The sequence below is a fragment of the Ambystoma mexicanum genome, chromosome 12, assembly GCF_040938575.1.
Source record: "Ambystoma mexicanum isolate Mex_15411 chromosome 12, UKY_AmexF1_1, whole genome shotgun sequence".
NCBI lineage: Eukaryota > Metazoa > Chordata > Amphibia > Caudata > Ambystomatidae > Ambystoma > Ambystoma mexicanum.
The window spans coordinates 538,107,850-538,127,872 of NC_090936.1; the positions used below are offsets into that span (position 1 = coordinate 538,107,850).

The following is a 20,023-nucleotide window of genomic DNA, read 5'->3' on the forward strand; positions in this document are numbered from 1 at the left end:
GTGACCTCTCAGTCATTTTGCCTCCTTATGATTATGCCAGTCCAGTAGCAACGGTGCCGGTAAGTTACCGGCACTGTTGTTATCGGACTGGCATACTCCGCGTTCTGCGAGCGGGTACCTTTCTGCCCACCAGGTACCCAGGCACCCGCTCGCATCGTGAATAGTGCCCGTGCTACCGGCCTCCCCATTCTCATTGAGTCTGGAATTGGGGAAATACCGGGACCGCCAGAGCTGTAATGCCCTGATAATTCCCCATTGCCAGGTGCCGGAAAAAAATGACTCGGGCGGCAACAGTTTACCGCCACGGCTACCGCCAGGGTCGTAATGACCCCCATTTTCTCACGCTGCAGCATTTCTTTGCCTGAAAGCTATTGGTAAAAGTTTCCCTTCTGCTCTGCATTGCTTTGTGCGCAGGATTTGCCTAAATGTTGTTTTAATCGCCCCGGCACTCTCTCAACAAATAAAAATATGAAAGTGTCCAGTTTTTAATATAGCACTTAACACAGGCGTTGAGACCTACTAGGAAATCGGGACATTTTCGACTGGCACGCCGGACAAGTTTGTGTAGTGTTGGTTAAGAGGGTGACACAGGGCAACTAAAACCCGCCCGGAGGTACCGAAAACAAATGAATTCCCAGGTGTGAATTGATAACCCATTTATAAGACGTCTCAGTTTTTGCGGATAAAGAAATTGTCGAAGTAGGTTAACACGATTTGCCCAGGATCACACAAATTGGCCGTGGGAGCGCATAATGGACACCGCTGCCACTGGACCACACCTGCTCCCGGCACTACATCGCAAGGGTTCAGGGCTGGTGCATGACCTTTGCATGCTAGTGCCGCTAATAATGAGAAAAGCACCCCCTTGCTCTCATGGGCCCCTGCTAGTTAGGACTCCCACAGTTCCCTGCTTTGCCTACAGGGCTGGGTCACCCATGTTAGCTCAATGATGATTACTCTTGCTGAAGGGTCGCCCAGCCGAGAAAAAGGCACTGTATGTTGGCTGTGCGTCATTCATACAATGTGTCGCTTGACAGACAAACTTAATTTTTACCTCGTTTGCATACCACTTTCCTCACGATTTCCCCCTCCCTCTGCAACCCAACAACTCGGCCCTTCACATTAAGAAGTAATTGAGCAAATAGTAATGAAAGAACCCAGACTCCCTAAAAGATGGCGATGTTGGCATGGGACCTTTTCTGAAAACGAGGCCCTTATAGTCTTCAGGCTGCCAAAGTGAGGAATTAGCACTAATTTCTAAGTCGCCCCTCCAAAGTTACTATTTCGGGTGCGCGTTCAAAGCACAGACGTGTGTTGTACTTCCCTGGTGTACTTTTTACAGAGGGTATGCTGCCTGCGTTTGGACAGTTTTCAGTGCACAGGTGGGGCAGGGGACTGATTGTTCATTACACGCCTTCTGTGTACACAAAGGGCTGCTCTACTGGTGGTCTGCTTAGGGTTGCATGCGTGTACTTAATGTTGGTGCCCTTCGCGCACTATAGTCCTTTGCCACACACACCCTCCCCAACCAGCCCATGGATTTGCAATTTAATTTTCTGGATAATGATTCGCTTGTTGTTTGGGGTTTTAGTGACACTGATTTGTGGAGCTTTGTGAACTTTAGCTCTGGTGACCATCAGGTGACTTTGCTTGGCTTGCGACCGTTTGGTTTAATGTTTACCTTAATGTGATGCATTTTCAGCAATTTCCATCACCTTTTGCACCCCTGCTGTCCCCTTCCAGCCCACTTCCTTGTTGTGGCCCACTTTAGCTCCGGCGACCATCAGGTGACTTTGCTTGGCCTGTGAGCTATTTGGTTTCATGTTTAACTTAAATTGATGCATTTTCGGCAAAATTCATATTCATTGTTCCATGTTTATATTTAGTGTCAAAATGAAGTCCACTCTCCCAGATGGTGCTGCCGCAAAGGCTTCTATTGCAATTGCATCATCAAATTTTACAACAATTGTGCTCCCTCCACACGCTGTCACTCTCTCTCTCCAATCGCTGTTGTTCTCTCCACGTGCTGTCGCTCTTTCCGTGCGCTGTTGCTCTCTCTCCCCACGCACGCTGTCCCTCTCTCTCTCTCCATGCACGTGCTGTCGCTCGTTCTCTCTCTGCACGTGCTGTCTCTCTCGCTCTCCGCATGCGATGTTGCTCTCTCTCTGGCATTATTCAAGATACCCCCTTCTTCCCTCTTCTACAACTCCCACCTTTGCTCTCATTCCTTACTTTTTCTCTCATCTTTCCTCTCTTACACTCACTTTTTCTCTTAATCTCTTACACTTTCTCACTCATATTTCCTCTTGTTCATCATTGGGACCCTCTATCAATGGCTTACTCTATTCCCCGTCTCATTCCATTGCACACCTGCACCCATTATCGCATCCTCCTTTAAAACTTTGCACTCTCCTCTTTGCACCCTGGTGCCTATAAATGCAAAATGCAAAGAACAACAGTAAACTCCAAAACAATTGGCATTGCCAATTCTTGTTTAAAAAGACAGGGCAGCACACCTTTCCTAATTTAATGAATGAATCCATAGTACTTGTTATTCTGAAAAGTGCAGTGCCAAGTATATTCCTCTACTCAGGGACGGCCTTAGGATTTGCGGGACCCAGGGAGGCAAAATATGTGTGGTGCCCCCTTATTTATATTGCAGAAAATAATGTCACAAAATTAGTATTTAATATCCGTGGGAATCAAACAAAGTGACGATTAGTGTATGAATGTTAAATGCTAATATAACGTCCCGGGAGGATAGCTCAGCGGCAGCGTGCGCGTCTTGGAAGCAAGACGACACGAAGCAACAACAGGTTCGATCCCCGGGTCCGCGCTTAGAAACCTCTGGGTGTTTAAGCGCGTTATAAATACGTAACTAAGACAAAATAAAACAACACAATTACACAACTAAGAAAAACAAACAATTCCTGTAACAGCGCCTCGATGCCTGTGGGCTGTGTGAGCGCTTTATAAATGTTAAATAAATTAAATTAAACGTATCAAAGCAATCGAAGCAAAACATATTTACTGGGTATGTATTAAACCAGTCAGCGTAAGCAATTCCACAGACCTTCAAATATTATGAATAGGGCTACAGTCCAAAAAAAAGTGGGGCGGGGCTCATTGACATATGTACAGAGACTGACGGTATCTAAAAATGAAATACGCAAATTTAAGTCAACTGGCCTTCCCTAACAGAAGAAGATTTACAATACAAATGAGCATTGCCTTTCAAAAATCTGATGTCCCAGGATATCAGATCTCTGATATAGCAATGTTTGTGTACTATGTTGTCTGTCTTCTTGAGCGCTCTAAGGCCTGCGGGCAAACAGCGCTATATAAAAAAAAAATCATAAATAACCAAAAAATAACCAGATAGAGGAGATTTTCCTATAACGCTGCTGGCAACATATAAAAGGTGCACCCGTTTTAGACCCAAATATCTATATTGTAATATTCCATTAAAAGCAAAAAATACCAATACGAGCCATGTGCTTCAAGGACACTTTCTTGTGGACTTGTGAGTCTTGAGGACCTGGGTTCAAATCCTGGTGGACGAACACTTGAGCAAACAAGCTTTTTTTGCATTACGGCCTCAAGAATAGCCAAAGGGTATGGCGTCCATACTGTGAAAAAAGTGAGGGGACGCTGTCAACCCACATGTACCCTCAACTTGTACCCTGAAAATCAGCAAAGGACCCGGGAGAACAACCTCTTCAGTCTGTTCATTGATGAACCTGTTAAATCATCACAACCAGTTTGCCCTCTGATCCTTTCCCCTCCTCAGCCCTATGTTTGGCTTTCAACAATACTCTGTTTTTATAAAGAGGACTTGAAAGGTTCACACATCATCATTACAGTACTCCAGAAACATAGCAATCCTTATAGAAATGTTAAAAAGAAAGAGTACAACTATTGCGTTATTTCCCCCATCTTGAAGACTACAAATACCAGAATGCAATTCAGCAAAAGGATAAAAAATGGCTTGTAGGCTTTCTTTCAAAACTAAAAGACTCAACAAAAGATAATGTGAAAAGATAACCTGGGTGTTTTACATGGTTTGACAACCACATGCTTCATACGTTGCGAGTGAAATGTGACATTCTGCAAAAAAATAAACCTATTTTGAACACCAAAAAGCATTCACATGAAAACTAGCGAGAGATAGTTTACTACTTTTTTGTTAACATATTTTAATTGTCTTCAAAGAAGACAGCTTTGGGCAGCAAACCTTTTTTGTGTCTTCTTTCAAAATAACATACCCCTTTTGAAAGCCTTGTCCTAAACAATGGTTCTTAAATCGACCATTACTTATAAAAAAGCTTCCACTTTCAACACTCTGCTCAAACAAAGAGCGTGGTAAATCCTAACTGTGAGGCCCCACGTGATCTGATGGGGATGTGGGCGGAGTATTTGTCTCTAGAAGAGAGTCACACGGGTGTGGGAGCTGAAAGCATGACCTCGCTAAGAGGAGAGCACTGTGACTGGAAGTAGACAGGAAGAATCCGTTTAAAACAATTCACATTATTTCATGTACTCTCTGCAGATGGTGGCTGTGGGGCCTCCAAAAACACAGGGCCCAGGGCGACGGCACAGTCTGCCCATGCCTCAGGCTGGCCCTGCCTCTACTTAACTAAGCTCTACAAAATACAATTGAATTAGCCGCATTCATTAATCCATTCACAACATGCTCAAAAACATTAAAATACATATGAATACCTTTACAACATGTTCGAGTCATCGTAAGTATGACCACGCTACCAATAGAGACTGAGCAGCAAAGGGCGAGCACTGCTGGTGTTTCTCTGATGCGGATACCAGGAGCAGGATCTCTGTGACCACCCTACGCCCCCCTTTACTTTAAAAACTTGCCGCCAGGCCTGGAGAGATGTAGCCTGAGCGGTAAAGGGTGAGCAGTGTTTGGCACCACTGGTGTTTCTCTGATGTTGATGCAGGGAGCAGGAGCCCCTTGACCATGCCACGCCCCCTTTTTCTTTAAAAACTTGCTGCCAGGCCTGGGGTGGTGAAGCCTGAGCAGCAAAGGGTGAGCATTGTTTGGCACCACTAGTGTTTCTCTGATGGTGATGCCGGGAGCAACAGCCCCTTGACCACGCCACGCCCCCTTTTACTTAAAAAAACTTGCTGCCAGGCCTGGGGTGGTGAAGCCTGAGCAGCAAAGGGTGAGCAGTGTTAGGCACTACTGGTGTTCGGCTCACTGGAGGCATTTCTTTATACATCTGTCACCGGCCGAGCAGAGAATTATTGTGACTGTCTCGTATCATTAACTGCTGGTGTTTTGTGTTGTTTTGTGCCTGGAACCCTGTGCTGAGCACCTGGAGGTTGAGTGTTCAACAGAGAACGTAGCTTCAGGGCAGGTAGTGTGTGTGCTGTGTCCACGCTGTCCCCTGCCAAATAACCATACCTTTGAACTCTTGAACTATTGACCTTGTATGCACTGGAAGAGCGGGGCGAGTACTCAGGGCCTTATCTACATCTTACATACACCTTGATAACAGAGGCACTTTGATTGCCACTGTTTTCAGGCTTAGAAGCTTATTTAAGTGACTTTGTCCCTGACTGCCTGTTGACAAGTTACAGTATTTCAAGTATCGAGCTGACGACAGACTGGCAGCAGCACACCTGGAGTGTTCAGAGTATTTGATTTGCAGGAGGAACCCTATGTACATTGTTCTGCCAGTCCGCAGGTGTTGGGGGTTAGTGATTTATAGTAGTTCACTTGTGAGTTTGGTACTTAAGGGAAAAGCAACAGGAGCAAAGGCAGAGAACTGGACCTAGGGAGTCTTGAAGCCACCCGGGCGTTCTTTAGTTTTGCGTTTTGATGCCAGATATTGTGTTGCACGTGCCATTGGTTACTTAGAGCCTGATTTGCAGAATGTTGTGCACGCTGAAAAGTCACTTTTCATTGCGTAAAAAACTGTTCAGTGATGCATGGAACGGACTTTGTGTGCCTTTGCGTGGCATTGCGTTGGCCCATCACGGTTTTACGTGTCGTTGAGTGTTGTACACGACACTCCACTCAAAGTGTGGTATGAGCCTACGCAATGAAATAAATAGTGGACGGAACATGCATATTCCCTTTTCTCTTGGTAAAATGAAGAAGAACAAGGAAAAACATGGGCGTGTTGAGGGACAGGCCACGCAAAGAAATCACACATCCATCCAAGATCAAACATAACCGAATTAATGGATTTCACCGTGCAACATCATGTCAGGGAAAAGCTACATTCAAATCTTGTGATCTCACTGCCACATGATAGTACACGCAAAGTACACGTACAAAGGTAACGATGCGTATAATGCACACCATCGAAACGTCGGTCAGCCACGATGAATGCAGGACTACTGGGAGCCATGGTACATGGACACAGAAGTAGGAGGATGAAGTGGAAAGCCCTGGTTTTTACACCATGCAACACACTGTTTGGGATGCCAGACGAGCAGGTGTATGCAAGGTATTGGTTCCCAGGCCATGTCATACTAGACCTGGTCAGGGAGTGGAAACAAGATCTTGCGTCTACCACCCTCTGCTCCCATACCCTCACCCCGCTGGAAAAGGTGCTGACAGCTCTCCATTTCATAGCAAAACAAAAGGTGATGGTTGGAAGGTTTTGAATTAATCATAACCTCTGGCACGGCTCTAGGCAACCCTCCAAACTATCGTTCTTTAGCCTGCCAAGCCATTACAGAAGGGGAAAAACCATATGCAAATCAGGCTTGGTCCCACCCCAAAAGAGGCAGTCCTGCCTGAACTGCTATGTCACATCCCTTCTGCGCGAGACCAAAAGCATCCCCAGACATGTTTCAACCTCCTTGGGCGTTATCAGTGAGGAGTAGCTTGGGTCTCTAGGCCCAGGAGGGTCGGGACCCATGTCTGGGGAAACCCATCCCACTCGGGGTGACTAAAGCAAAACAAAAAGGTGAGGCTGGAAGGTTTTTAATTAATCATAACCTCGGGCGCAGCTCTGGGCAACCTTCCAAACCATCATTCTTTAGCCTGCCAAGCCATTACAGAAGGGGAAAAACCATATGCAAATCAGGCTTGCTCCCACCCCGAAAGCACTGCTAGGTCACATCCCTTCTGTGCGAAACCACAAGCATCCCCAGACATGTTTCGGCCTACTTGGGCATCGTCAGTGAGGAGTAGCTTAGATCTCTAGGCCCAATAGGCTCGGGACCCACGTCTGGCATACCCGTCCCACTCGGGGTGACTGTTCTGTAATATGTGAATCTTGTGTACAGCACTGATTCCGTAATAATCTCCAACCCCTTGGGTTTTCAAGTGGTGTTGCCATTAGAGAGCAAAGAAACCAGTGATTATGGTGTGCAATATATAAATGATCACTATTACTATTGAGGAAGCAAGACTATAGCCAGTGAAACCATGAGTAAGGCTTTTCTGAAGATCATGCCTTGAGAACGAAATCACTCTGAATGGTCACAAAGGTTTAGGAAGTGGTAATTTGGACAGGTTAGGCAATACAATATTAAATGAGATGAGGATCACACAGAGGTGACCGGTATTTGTGCCCACTCTGTTCTTTGCCACATTGTTAGGAAAGATTTCATAATTGTAGGTAATTTTCCTTCCATGTGGCAACCCCCAAACTTTTTGCTGTTGTTTTACACCCTGATCTAGACTTTGCCAGAGAAGCGCAGCCTTCCGCCGCACTCCTCTGGGCTTTCGCTCAATTCTTCTGGAGAAACTGACATGCCCTTAAAACAGTCAGTACTGGGAGACTTCGCTTCCCTTAGTCCTTTCCTCATGTTGCAGCTTTTGAGCAACATTAAACAAGAGTGCACCGCAACTTACATTACCGCGCTCTTGGGTCTCTAGTCATTCCAAAGGCCCTAGCAATTCTCGCTGGACTTATTATGAAATGGGCAAGTGTGTCACGGACGGGACTGGTGGCAGCTATCGCTTATCTTGTGTTTTGAACCCTGTTATCTGCGCTTACCGCGTTTGGCACAAATGAGTGGCCTGGCTCCAAAATGGCCATACCACGAGGTTCTTTATCCTGTCCGCTGACCGTTTTGCCCCTTCACCTTCACCCAGGTCGAGCCGACCCGGGGCAGTCCTTATTTGGTCATGCACTTTCCCGCGAAACACAACGCTTTCGCGGGCTTCTGCATGCCTTGTGTGTGCCTCCATGATGTGGGCTGGTATGTCGTTTCCCAATACACATCCTGGGTGCCAGAGAGTCTAGAGTGTCCTGAATGTCTGGGACCACCGTGGTCCGTGATAGGTCCACGTATGGTGTGAGTGTTTGTGAGCGGATCTCCCATTTGGGCCCTCTCCGTTTTGGCGCGAAGGGAACTTTGGATAAGAGGAGGCTGAAAACACCACTACCAATGTCGATCTCCTGAGTTCTCACGAACGAAGGATAAGGAGCCAAGTATCCTGCAACTAAGAAGCTGAGTCGAGGAATCGCTGGTGACCCGCTGAAGGTTTGGCACCCTGCACTGCTGTCGTCCTGCGAGACCACTTTGCCTCTGATCGTATGAGAAGGTCTGCAAAGGCGCTTCGACCCTTTAGAATAGTGGGAACAACTATTCTCTGCATATTCACCAAATCCTGTACGTAAGCCTTCGGAAGCGTCCCTGGACCATCCAGTGGACTGACCAGCCTAAACAGGAATCTTGCTCTGTCACCGCCGTCTGGCTTACTGCTAATCCCGTGTCCTCGGCACTCTCACACGATTCGTACACTTGACGTTCCCAGGTCTGAAGTGAGACGTGTGCTTTGGGACCTGAATACACGCGGTTGCCGAGTTGCCCTGCTGTGGTAACAAACCTGTGCGTGTTCGCTGCATCGGGGACACCCTCGACCCTGACACCTGCTGTGGCGGAATCCACACGGCGTCGAGGCGTTCCTCTGATCGCATCTCAACCTGCCAGTACCGAAACTGAACCGGAGAAGCCTGGGTCTGCCTGCATCGGGGACCGGTGAGTAGTCAATACCCTAACCGGTCGCTCTACCGCAGGAGCCTGTGGCTTTCCATCGCTGTTGTAAACAGCAAACCCTTTCCCGCACTCACGCCCTGCTTCTGCCCCCAAGTGGAGGCCTTGCCTGAGTCACGGGGATTTGTTCACCATCTTTTCGTCCACCTTTCTGAACTGCCTGATTTCCCTGAAGAGACTCTCCTTTGCCCGTTGGCACCCGCGTGTGCAGGTACTTTTGAGCACAAGGCTCCACTCTTCGTAGGGCTCGGACTTCCTTCTAGTTAGGTGGCCTCTGATGTTGAACTGGGTCTTACGATTACTTGCACTGCCTGTTTTCCTCCCCATCTAGGCGGTCTGCATATTTCGTGCTTCTAACTCTTTAGACCCCTCGGTCTTGTATATATAATTGTATTGATTTTGATGTGTTGGTTTACTGGAGTTTTACTGTGATTCTTTACTATGGTCGATGTTACAAAGGCCTTGTAATAAATGTGTCTATATTTTTAATATAACACCTGTCTGGAGTACTTTGTAAGCATCCTTGCTTTGTGTGCTCACTGCAGGCTTTCAGTCACCCTCACCCTTCTTGAAACCTAGTCTTGACCGCCGCCATCGCTACCCTGATTGGTCTGGCTTGTCGAGAGGTTACCCTGTGCCAAGAAACTAGGCTGGCCTTCTGAACCTCTGCCCCTCCAGGACAGAGTTCAGAAATCCATCTTAACACACATTCTTTTCCATTTCTTACCATGAACTAAAATAATCAAATGGTATAGAATGACCTGGAAAGTACACAAATTACATAAACCAACAGAACTTTTTTAAAATGAATAAAAGAAAATGTTACAGAAGCATATTATACAAAAAAATGAATGATTCTATCTTCATTGTCTCCATCATCAAGGGGATAAGTACCAGCATTCTAATTGCTGTGATCTTAAAAGATTGTATCTGGGTTTATCTTTGGTATTTTAAAGCTTTAAATGTGTCCAAAACAGAGGATTGTGAAATTATTAATAAACGTGCAGATAAACCTTTGAATTGTACAAATAGAAAAACATTTAAGTGTCAAATGAGCAGACCTTAAGTATGCTTGCTAGATGCCTGCGATATCTAGTCCACTTTCCTCTGTCTAGAACCCCTTCCTCTCACATGGCCAATATAAAAAGAAAGATTAGGCAATAGGCTAAACAATGCCACCAGCATGTGAGAAAGCAAACCTTCTCACAGAAGACAGCACAGTACTGTCAGCGACATAAGATTATTTGTCCAGGATCAATATCATCTGCTGGCAAAGACAGGATATGAGAATTCACTCGTTGGTTCTACAGTCTTGAATTTGATTACCTTATCAGCGCTCCAGACCAACACTTTGTGCTTATCATTTGGGGTGGCTGCCTGGGTTTTACAACCACCCATCTGAAGAAACTGATTCCGAAACCTTCACCATACTGATGCTTTTTTTTCTATGGCAACCTCTATCTGGTGCAGGTACATTGCTGTTCATAGCACCTGACATGCTACAAAACAAAGTCCATGTAGAAGAAGGTTTATCAACTTCAGACATAGGGTAGGCTGAGTTGGCCTTGCTGGAATTTGGTTTTCTAATCTTGCATATGAACGCAGATCTCGGCATGAGTGCTTAATACACCGAGCTTTCTTCTGAACCATCAGAGCACTCAAATGTATCAATATGCATTTCAACCTTGACTATTGCACATGATTAATATGATCCTCACAGACAGTTGAGAGTGCAACAGGAGTTGTGCCATTGTGAATGCCCAATCTATGTATACCACAGTGAACACAGAAAGCATTACAGGAGGAATTAATCAGAGCAGAATGTACAACAGACAGGCAATAGGTAAACCTCAGCAGCACGACATACAATATCTTGACGTGTGCTATTTGTTTGGTGAACAATGGAACATGACTGTGGGCGCTGGGCAAGTGCCCCTTTTGGCCTCCATAAAGATGTCTCTGGATATCCGCCCAGGGAAAGAAGAGAAGCAGCCTACAGCCGAAAGGAAATAAAAAGCTCTGTTGCCGCCCCGAAGGTGCAGCGCTGCATCAAATTTGCCAAAGGGTGTATTACTCCCAATCAGGCTTGGAATTAGAGAGCATCTGGTATACTGTGTTGCCAAGTACATCCATCGAGCCTGGCTTAAGAGGAATTTCGCTATCTCAAGCTTGAACCATTGATTAGTAGTAATCGACCATATCAGCACCTTAGGAAATATCAGTCTCATATTTTAAATTATTGGAAATTGTAGAATTGTGATTTGTATTTTTCACCACGTGATTTGGATTCAAATGATCTAATTGCACTAGAATGTTTTAATGTTTATCTTATATTTTAACAGTCTGGAAACTGTGGAATCATGGTTTGTATTTTTTATGTGATTTAATTAACTGGGATATGTGTAAATGGCTCGTCGCTGAATAAAGGTTTATTAAACTAAAATAAATATATATATATGTATATATATAGATCTTTTTTTCTGATTGCTGTTAAATAATCTATCAGGGTGATTGCTCGTTCATAGGAGGATAGCTGAGGGGTAACGTGCTCGCCTTGGAAGCAAGAAGACAAGGAGCAACACAGGTTTGATACCCAGCATATCATAGGGGCCTTGGTATTTCATCACTTTTATATTTATTGGTATGCACTCCACGATCTCATGTTTTGCAAGATTCAATTTTGTGCCAAAGAGTTGGAGTAGTCATCAGCAAATCACTGTCCGAAACATTGTTAATTCTTTATTGAAAGTGTGTAGTGAAGATTCAAGCCTCAGGTGAGTTATTGGGTGGAGCGATTGTGGGCATACCATGTAATGGCCAGTCTCCTGGTCTTCTCAATCTTTGCTTTTTGGTTCTCCGCTATTATCGTGTTGGAGATTCAGGTGGGGGGTGCTTCTGCGTGCAGCGAGGTACAGTTTCTGTGCAGTTGTTCTGCTTTGCTGTAAAGGAGGGCCTGGTGAAATATAAACTATGCTTTAATCTGAATTTAGTTTGTGGGATTTCTTCAGCGTAAAGTGGAAGTATCCATGTTGGCACTGACCAGAGAGCAGGCGCACAGCGGCGTGGAAGACAGCTTTACGGTGGTCGAGGGGAAGGGTTGGGAAGGGCAGAAGGTTGGAGTGTTCCCAATTGATGATCACTGCAGTGTCTTTGCACCATTCCCTGGGTGGTGAGCGATGGACATTTAGTCCAGGCTAGTCTCTAGGGCAAGATCTGAGATGCTGAATATCACTGTCGTAGTCCACATTGTGGCGGCATCAGCGTACTGATGCAGTGGGATGTTGTGCCTGGTTAGTAGGACCCCAATAACATAGAAGTGGTCTTTTCTGCCCCTCTCACCATTTCCACATGGACGGATCTCACCTATGTTAGAGGGCAGAAACGTCCCCCCCTCTTTCCTATGCATAATCAGCATTAATCACCCTCTAATTACTAATGAGAGACACATGTAACAAAGCCTTATAAAAGCTCAAAGTCTCATTTTATGTAACGCACCAGACGCCATCTTTTACTAGGCCTGAAAATGATCTCTAGAAACCTGTCTCTTCCCCGCCCAGCGCCCCATACAAACAGCCCAGGCCACCCCTGCCTCCTGCCAGCTCCACACGAGTTCTGTTCTCACGGAAGTCCAGCCATTCATTGTTGCAATAATTAGTATCGCCCAGAAGGAAGATGAGCTCACTGCACTGTGTGAGACTGGATCAGGCCCCTGCCCTTGTGAACATCCATCTCCACTAACCTGCCTGTGCTCCCTCGACCCTCCACCCCGCTTAGCTATAACCTACTGGGTCCAAGCCCCTCTGCTCTTTTTGATACAGATACATATCTGACCCCTCACAGTGACCAGAGGAGAACACCCGCCATAGCCCTAATCCCATACACCAATATATTTTTCCTAAAACTAACACATGTCTATTCGTATCATGAGGCATCAGGCAGATCAAAACCCCCAAGACGGGCACCTGGGTCGAGGCACTGGGTTTATGGGTAGCAAGGTGCAAAGGGTACAATGTAGATATATAACCTGTTAGTGATCTTTGAAAGTACCCCCATTCAGGCCAAACATTTATGATTGTCATTTGTCTCATGCCCTCAGATCCTGTTATTGTAGCTTAGCCAGTCAGGGAATGTATCACTTTGCCAGCATGGCCTTCACCCCACGAAGACGAGCCCAGCTGACCCACGTGCTGAGGGAGTGACACCCAAGCAACCACCAATCCAACGTGGTCATCACCTAAGGATATATACTGTACTAATGTGTTTCACCAATTATATTGTAGAATTGTGTACTTATAGAGTCTAATCACCAGTGACGCATTTTCATCTTATAATGTGCTGCCCGTGTAACGTTTGGCAGAGCGCCCTCTGGTTCTCTGCGTGCACAACGTATCTTATATAAAACTATGTTCTGCGTGCAATCTATCTCCTGGTCTCATTCCCTAGCGGGGTGTGTCAATTATTTGAGGTTTTGGATATTGTGTCAGGGAATGGGCGCCTTCAATACCATTACATGCCTCTGCTTTGGTCTTGGAGCTGTGGACGTTTCTTCAATAATCTTGATTTCTCCAGGTACCAGATGATGTAGAATCTCCTTTGCAGAACTTACCCGGTAATCATTGTTCAATTGAGCTTTGTTATAAACACATACCCTCCTCTCAACATAGAAATGTGTGCGCCACTAAACTCTGGCCCTGATTGCTACCTTAGTCCAGTTGCCTCTATCATTTGAAGACTGCAGTGCCACATGTATACTTTTGGATGACCTCTGCACCTTTAAACAGAGATATAAGCCAGTGCAAGTAGTGCTAGGTCTGACAAAGGCTTTCTTCTTGTTTTCATGCTTTCCAGGCCACTGTGAAGGGGATCGAGGGTCTGCTTCTGGTTTTCATGATCTTTGAGTTCTGCATCAGTATTGCGACCTCCGCCTTTGGCTGCAAGGCAGCGTGCTGTGACTCCACCTCTGACATGGTAATAATGATGATGTCTAATTATGCTCCTAACCTACCCCATTATCCATCAATGTCCCTAATTTGACATAAATTATAGCTTTGTTACTGTTGTTGCACAAATATTTTTATGTAAAAAAAGCAAAAACATAAACAAAATACAGGATCTTGCAATGATTATACATGATACATGTGCAAGGGTGTTCACATTGCCAGTGTAACTCATATTGATAGATATGTTGATGATGGCAATAATAAATATGCTGATGATGATGGGGTGGGGCGGGTGATGTGGGCAGAGGTAATGATGATGTTGGATCATTATAGAAATCTTAGTGGGTCTAAAGGTGCTGTCATTATGATTGAACCGTGATATATGTAGGGTATATGGTGGCAAAAGAGGTACTCATAATGGTAACAAGCAGTGGTAATTGGTGTAGTTCTAGTAAAATAATGTGAAGATGACAGAACTACTGAAGAGGATCCATGTGGGTTGCATGGCGAGTTGAGTGGGTGCAATAAAAGATGTTGATAGTGGTGACGGAGGAGAGGTTGGGATTATCATGGTTTATGAAGGTAATGATGGCAGAAGGCTGATTCTGATGAGACTTGAATCCAATCTCCTTTTACGTGACAGTTTTTGTTGTTTGTGGACTATATGTTTCGCTATTTAGATGATAACATTCCACAATTTGGAATTCTAAAACAAAAGAAAGAACAGAAGATGGGTGGCCTTTTTGAAACCTGGAAAGCATCCTGGGAAATTATCCTAAATCAGCTAAATACCAACACACAAACTTTGGTTCAGAATCCAGATGCAGTTAAAAAAAAACTGCTAACACAAGACTGGATTGAAACGCAAGAAAAGAGAAGACAGCACAAAAGAATGAAAAACGCTCCCTTCGCAGTAAAGAAATTAAATGCACTCCCTAAGTATTTGACCCAATTCCCGTGCAAAAGAAGGAGAAGAATCTTTATGTACTGCTGCTCTGACAGCTTTCTTAAAAGTGATAGCAAGATCTCTGAAAACTGAAAGTGATGAGGGAATGCAAGTTAAATGTGCTCAGATCTAGATGCTATCGGACTTTTGGGTGAACACAAAATGGCCTTTTTTAACCCTTTTTGTGGGTGTGATATTAAATAAGAATCATGCCAAAAGACTAAAAGCAATAATCTGTGCACCCTTTTGGGAAAAGAATACATATGTACAGAAATGAAGGAAAATGGTATTGCTAGGATTTTTGTAATTAACTTTTTAAAAAGTTTGTAATAAACTAATAAAAAAATAAAAATAAAATACATTTTAAAAAAAAAAGATATTTAGTGAAAACACCTCTTCTCTTTAGTAAGAGATGCACGTACATTGGCCCTTGTGAATCAATACTCCCTGTGGAACACAGATATTGCTGAGCGGTGGCAGACCTATTATCTTGGTATTGAGATTTTCAACAATATCTGCACTAGCACACTAATATTAAAGGGGCTGCTGAATGCCTTTAAGTCTTCTCGTTTATGTTTGGGGTTCAAGGATTCTTTGTTTGGTGATGTAGGTATGCAGGCCGGTATCAATGTTTGGATCTCTTCCTTGTCCATTCTACAATCCATCATTGCTCTAGGAGGACGGACATGTTGGGGGCATTTAGTTTGTGTTACATTGTTATACTTTACATAGCCAAATAACTCTGCCCCATTTTCCTGCCAGTTCCATTTGCCAGGGTTAAGGCAGGAAGTTTGTGTTGGGAATAATCCATTTGTGCTTCCTGTATTACCCACATGGAGTACCATCATCCAACATGCCCCTGGCCAAGATCCATGGTCCAGTGAGTGGTGCATCCCTGATTGGTGCCTTCAAATGACTGGAGAATATAACAATCTCAAAGGCACAATCCCATTTAAGATGCTGCCTCTACCTGTTACTCAATCCTGCCTGCAATTCTACATTTTGTAACAAGAGTTATACATCCTTTTCAACACTCCAAAAAAACCATGCATCACCACCAAAGAGCTCTGCGGGAAGGATAATGCAGCACTTCAAGTCAAAGGACACCCTGTTCCCCTGGCCACCTCATCTTCCAATTTTAGGAAGAGATGCGGGAAGCTTGTGGGTGTGGCCGCTTTAGATACGTTATGTTATTCTTTTTTGTAATTCTTTTTATTGTTTCCAAAAACAAGCCACATCAAAAGAAACAGCGGTCCACCAGTACAACAGCGGTCCACCAGCGGTCCAAAAGAAACAAAGCTCTACCTCGTCCCCATTGTCATATACAAATCCACCATGACACCCACCACTTCACCCAACCTCTCATCAGATGGCGACTAAAGTTCCATATGCGATGCCAACCAGCACCAGCTAGCACAGCCGTTGTCCCATAGATGACACTCCAATCTTACGTGTGCCTCCATGACTTAAATTATCTCATTCTCCGATTCCGAGCTAGTGTCTCGCACATGCAAAATAAGATACTGTTTATACAGCTCCCAAATGTTTTTTGGTTTGGCACTCGGGTGCACCATTATTCCATATTCCATCTCCACTTCATTGCAGTAAAGAATGTCCTTCTTCCAATGTTCAGCTGTGAGGAGCTTGTTCATACCCCACACCATTGCCACTCTCCTCTTGGCTAACAGCAACAACAGTCCCGCCAGCGTCCACACAGGACCCGCAATGTGCTTCGTATAACCCAACAAGACCATCACCGGTGTGGGGTCCACCCGCTCCCCAACAATAACACTAATTACATCAAATACAGCCTCCCAGAAACACAACACAGGCGGACATCCCCATGTCACAGGCGAAGCTGCACATCGAACACACTCATCAACTGTCTCTGGAAAGAATGTGTGTAAAGTCGCTGGAGTATAATAGAATTGGTGCAGATGTTTAAAATGTATCTGCTTAAACCGACCGTTTATAGCTATTTTCCTGGTCTGAGTGCATCATTCATAATGGCACCACCCAGAGCTACCTACCATTTCCCGCGCGATGACTCTGCCCATTGCACCCTGCTGTCCACTATCTTGCTATAGAGGCTGGACACCAGTTTTCGTGTATCCACTAAACCTATCACCCTGTCGAGGAGCAGACATATGCGTCATCAGGAGACCCCACCCCCTCACCTCTGATGTACTGGAGACACGAGACTGCACCATGCCTGACCCCTACTATTATGCCAATACCGCAGCGAGCATTTGGAAGACAGTTCCCATTGAGACAACCATATCGATTATATACCCGAGTGGATGAAAGCCTGCAAGAACCAATGCCTGAAGGAATATAAGAAGGAACCAAGTAAGGAGGTTCAGTGACGTCATGAGAAGATGTGATAGAAAGAAGCACAGATGACACTGATGGTGAAACAAGATGACACACTTAAAATGATGTATGAATATTGAAGAAGTGACAATGAGCCCAAAGAAATATCCTAAGTACAGATGCAAAGGGAAAGAAGTATATGAAAATAGAAGATAAACAACAAAAAACATAATTGATGTACATATGCTGAAAGGCAAGGTAGATAAAGTCATTTTAGAGGCTTGCCAAAAATAGTAAATAGAACGCAGGCAAAGCCGCCATTATAAGGAAAATGGACGTCGGTATTGTGAAAATAGTAAGCAAGAAATCCTGAAGAGAAAAGCTGAGGCTGTGACAATGGAATAACAGATTCATAAGGAAGACCAGGGGAGGTTGCATGGCTTGAAGTCAAAGACTGGCACACCAAGAAGACACGTGGGTAGAACACATTCTCTTAGATTAGGTACAAAAATGAGAAATGAGAGAATTTGGGTTGTGTGTCAAGACAGCTATCTGACGTGTTCTGTCCACACCTGGTTCATAAGCAATCTGCTACTGTTTAACTGATATTTGTTGTGCTTTGCGTGATAGGAGGTAGTTTTAGGCCGCCCACCTGGTAGAAGACAGCCTCTTGTAGGACTAACACTTATATGATCGTATACCTAGAAGTATCCCTTAACCAATCCCAACCCCTGATAGGTTTTGGTATTTGCAACGTAGGAAGATGTCACAATGACGCACATCAAGAATATAAAGTCTGTTCCCAAACCAAAGATCGTTGAGAATGAGCGAGCGTCCATCGATGTCTGTTATGTCTCCCTGTTTTAGATAATTGTAAATAAAACAGTATTTTGCCATCTTCTTGAGTCTGTCCGGTTATTTGGGCTCAGAGTAATTCTATGGTAATCCCATCCACCACAGAAGTACGCTTCCAAGGGCTACTGCTCAACCCCATGCTCGCTACCTCAGGTTGCGATGGGAATGTTGGGAAAAATGACTTCATGGAGTCTCTCAGCCGAAAATACAAAAAATAATCCATGGGTGTAGTATTCCCTCTCCCCTTAGACACATCTACAGAGAGGAATTGCCCATCCGGAAACAGATCCTGAAATTGTGTAATACCCAGCTACCCCATACAGTGCACAAAACTACGTTCGCTGGTCAGCAGTATGTTCGGAGTGTGTGTGACTGGCAGTCTGAGAGAGTAAAGAACAGGCACCCTCCCCTTCCTTTCAATATGCACCCAAGATTTGCACATTAATTCCACCATAATTCGGGGCCTAGACCTGTTATTCAGAGCCACCGGTATAGCAGCTGGCAAAAGAAACTGAGACGCCAGAGCCATCTCGATTTCCACATGCCTTCAATCTTTGCCAGCAGAAAACCAATACGCCAGATATGCCACCTGTGTGACTTTATAGTACACCTCGAAGTCTTGCAGCGGCAAGCCCCTTCTGTCCACTGGCACCATAAGCTTCTCACACTTCATGCAAGGCTGTTTCCCTGCCCATTTAAAGCGGGTCACAACCTCTTCACCTCCCAAAAATAAGACTTAGGTAACAAAAGCAGCACATTTAAAACTCATATATTTTAACCATTGATATCTGTCTTTAAAGGGTGAGGGGCAACTTCATCCACCTCTCAAAATCCACCCTAGCCTGCTCTAAGACCTTTCCATAATTGCACTGATACAAAATCTCTGGAGACCATGCTATATCTATACCCAAGTATCGAGTACATCCCATGTGCCGCTGAAAGTTCAACTCATCATTATACTGTCTTGTGTGAGCATTGAGTGGAAAGAGTACAGATTTTGCAGGATTACCTTTCAACCCAGAATAATTTCCAAATTTCAACAGATCCATCATAATCGGCCACAAGTTGGACACCGAGTCCCTTACATAAATAAAAAATGTGTCTGCATACAAGGACACCACCAGCTTGTGACTATACAGTTGCACTACTCTGTGTATATGTTTATCTATAATTAATTCCGCCAGTGGCTCGATCGCCAAGGCAAACAACAAAGGCAAAAGAGAACACTGCTGAAGTGGCCCACGCCCCAAGGGGTCCGGGAGTTAAGCCCACCATTCACCCTAATCTTGGTGGTTGGCAAGGCATAGAGCACGGAAACCAGGGATATAAACCTCTCCTCCATTCCTTTCAGTACCACAAACAAAAAAAGCCTTTCTACTGAATCAAAAGCCTTTTTGGCATCCAACAGTGCAGCCACCAGAGAATTGCAAGGTGCCGCCGACATCAAGCCAAACATGCGCCTCAGCCCATAAGAGGTAGAGCGTCCCAGAATAAAGCCATATTGCTCTAACTTAATACATTTACACATCAGCAGCGCCAGTCTCGTAACCAACAACTTGGCTAAGATCTTATTATCCAAGCTAATAAGTGGATGGTAGAAAGAGCACTCATCCTCTGCCTTCCCGAGTTTCAACAATATAACAACGACTGCCTCCTGCATAGACTCAGGTAACTTCCCCTCTTACAGGGCCTGCCGATAAACTTCCAGCAGATGCATGGCTACAATTGTTGCATACTGCACATACCATCAGGCCCAGAGGCTTTCCCCATTGGCAACTCCTTAATCACCCCCAAAATCTCTTGCAAGATAATGAGCTGACATAACCATTCCCTCTCAACCGAGCTACACCAATATAGCACCACCCAATCAAGAAAATCCTCAATATTCACCTTAGAGTCATGAATCTGGGAAGAGTAAAGACATGTGTAAAATTCCCAGAACACCTGCACAATGTCACCATCAGTGTACCGAGAGGTTCCCTGTCCA

At 44.8% G+C, this 20,023-nt stretch overlaps 1 protein-coding gene across 2 annotated transcripts in view; it reads left to right on the forward strand.

Annotated features, from left to right (window-relative positions):
- LOC138512997 (membrane-spanning 4-domains subfamily A member 8-like) overlaps nucleotides 1-20,023 on the forward strand; it is a 177,404-nt gene that overhangs the window by 122,190 nt on the left and 35,191 nt on the right. For both annotated transcript variants that reach the window (XM_069627712.1, XM_069627713.1), the window contains exon 6: nucleotides 13,831-13,950. In XM_069627712.1, the coding sequence (XP_069483813.1) occupies nucleotides 13,831-13,950 (120 nt within the window). The remainder of the gene's footprint in view (nucleotides 1-13,830; nucleotides 13,951-20,023) is intronic.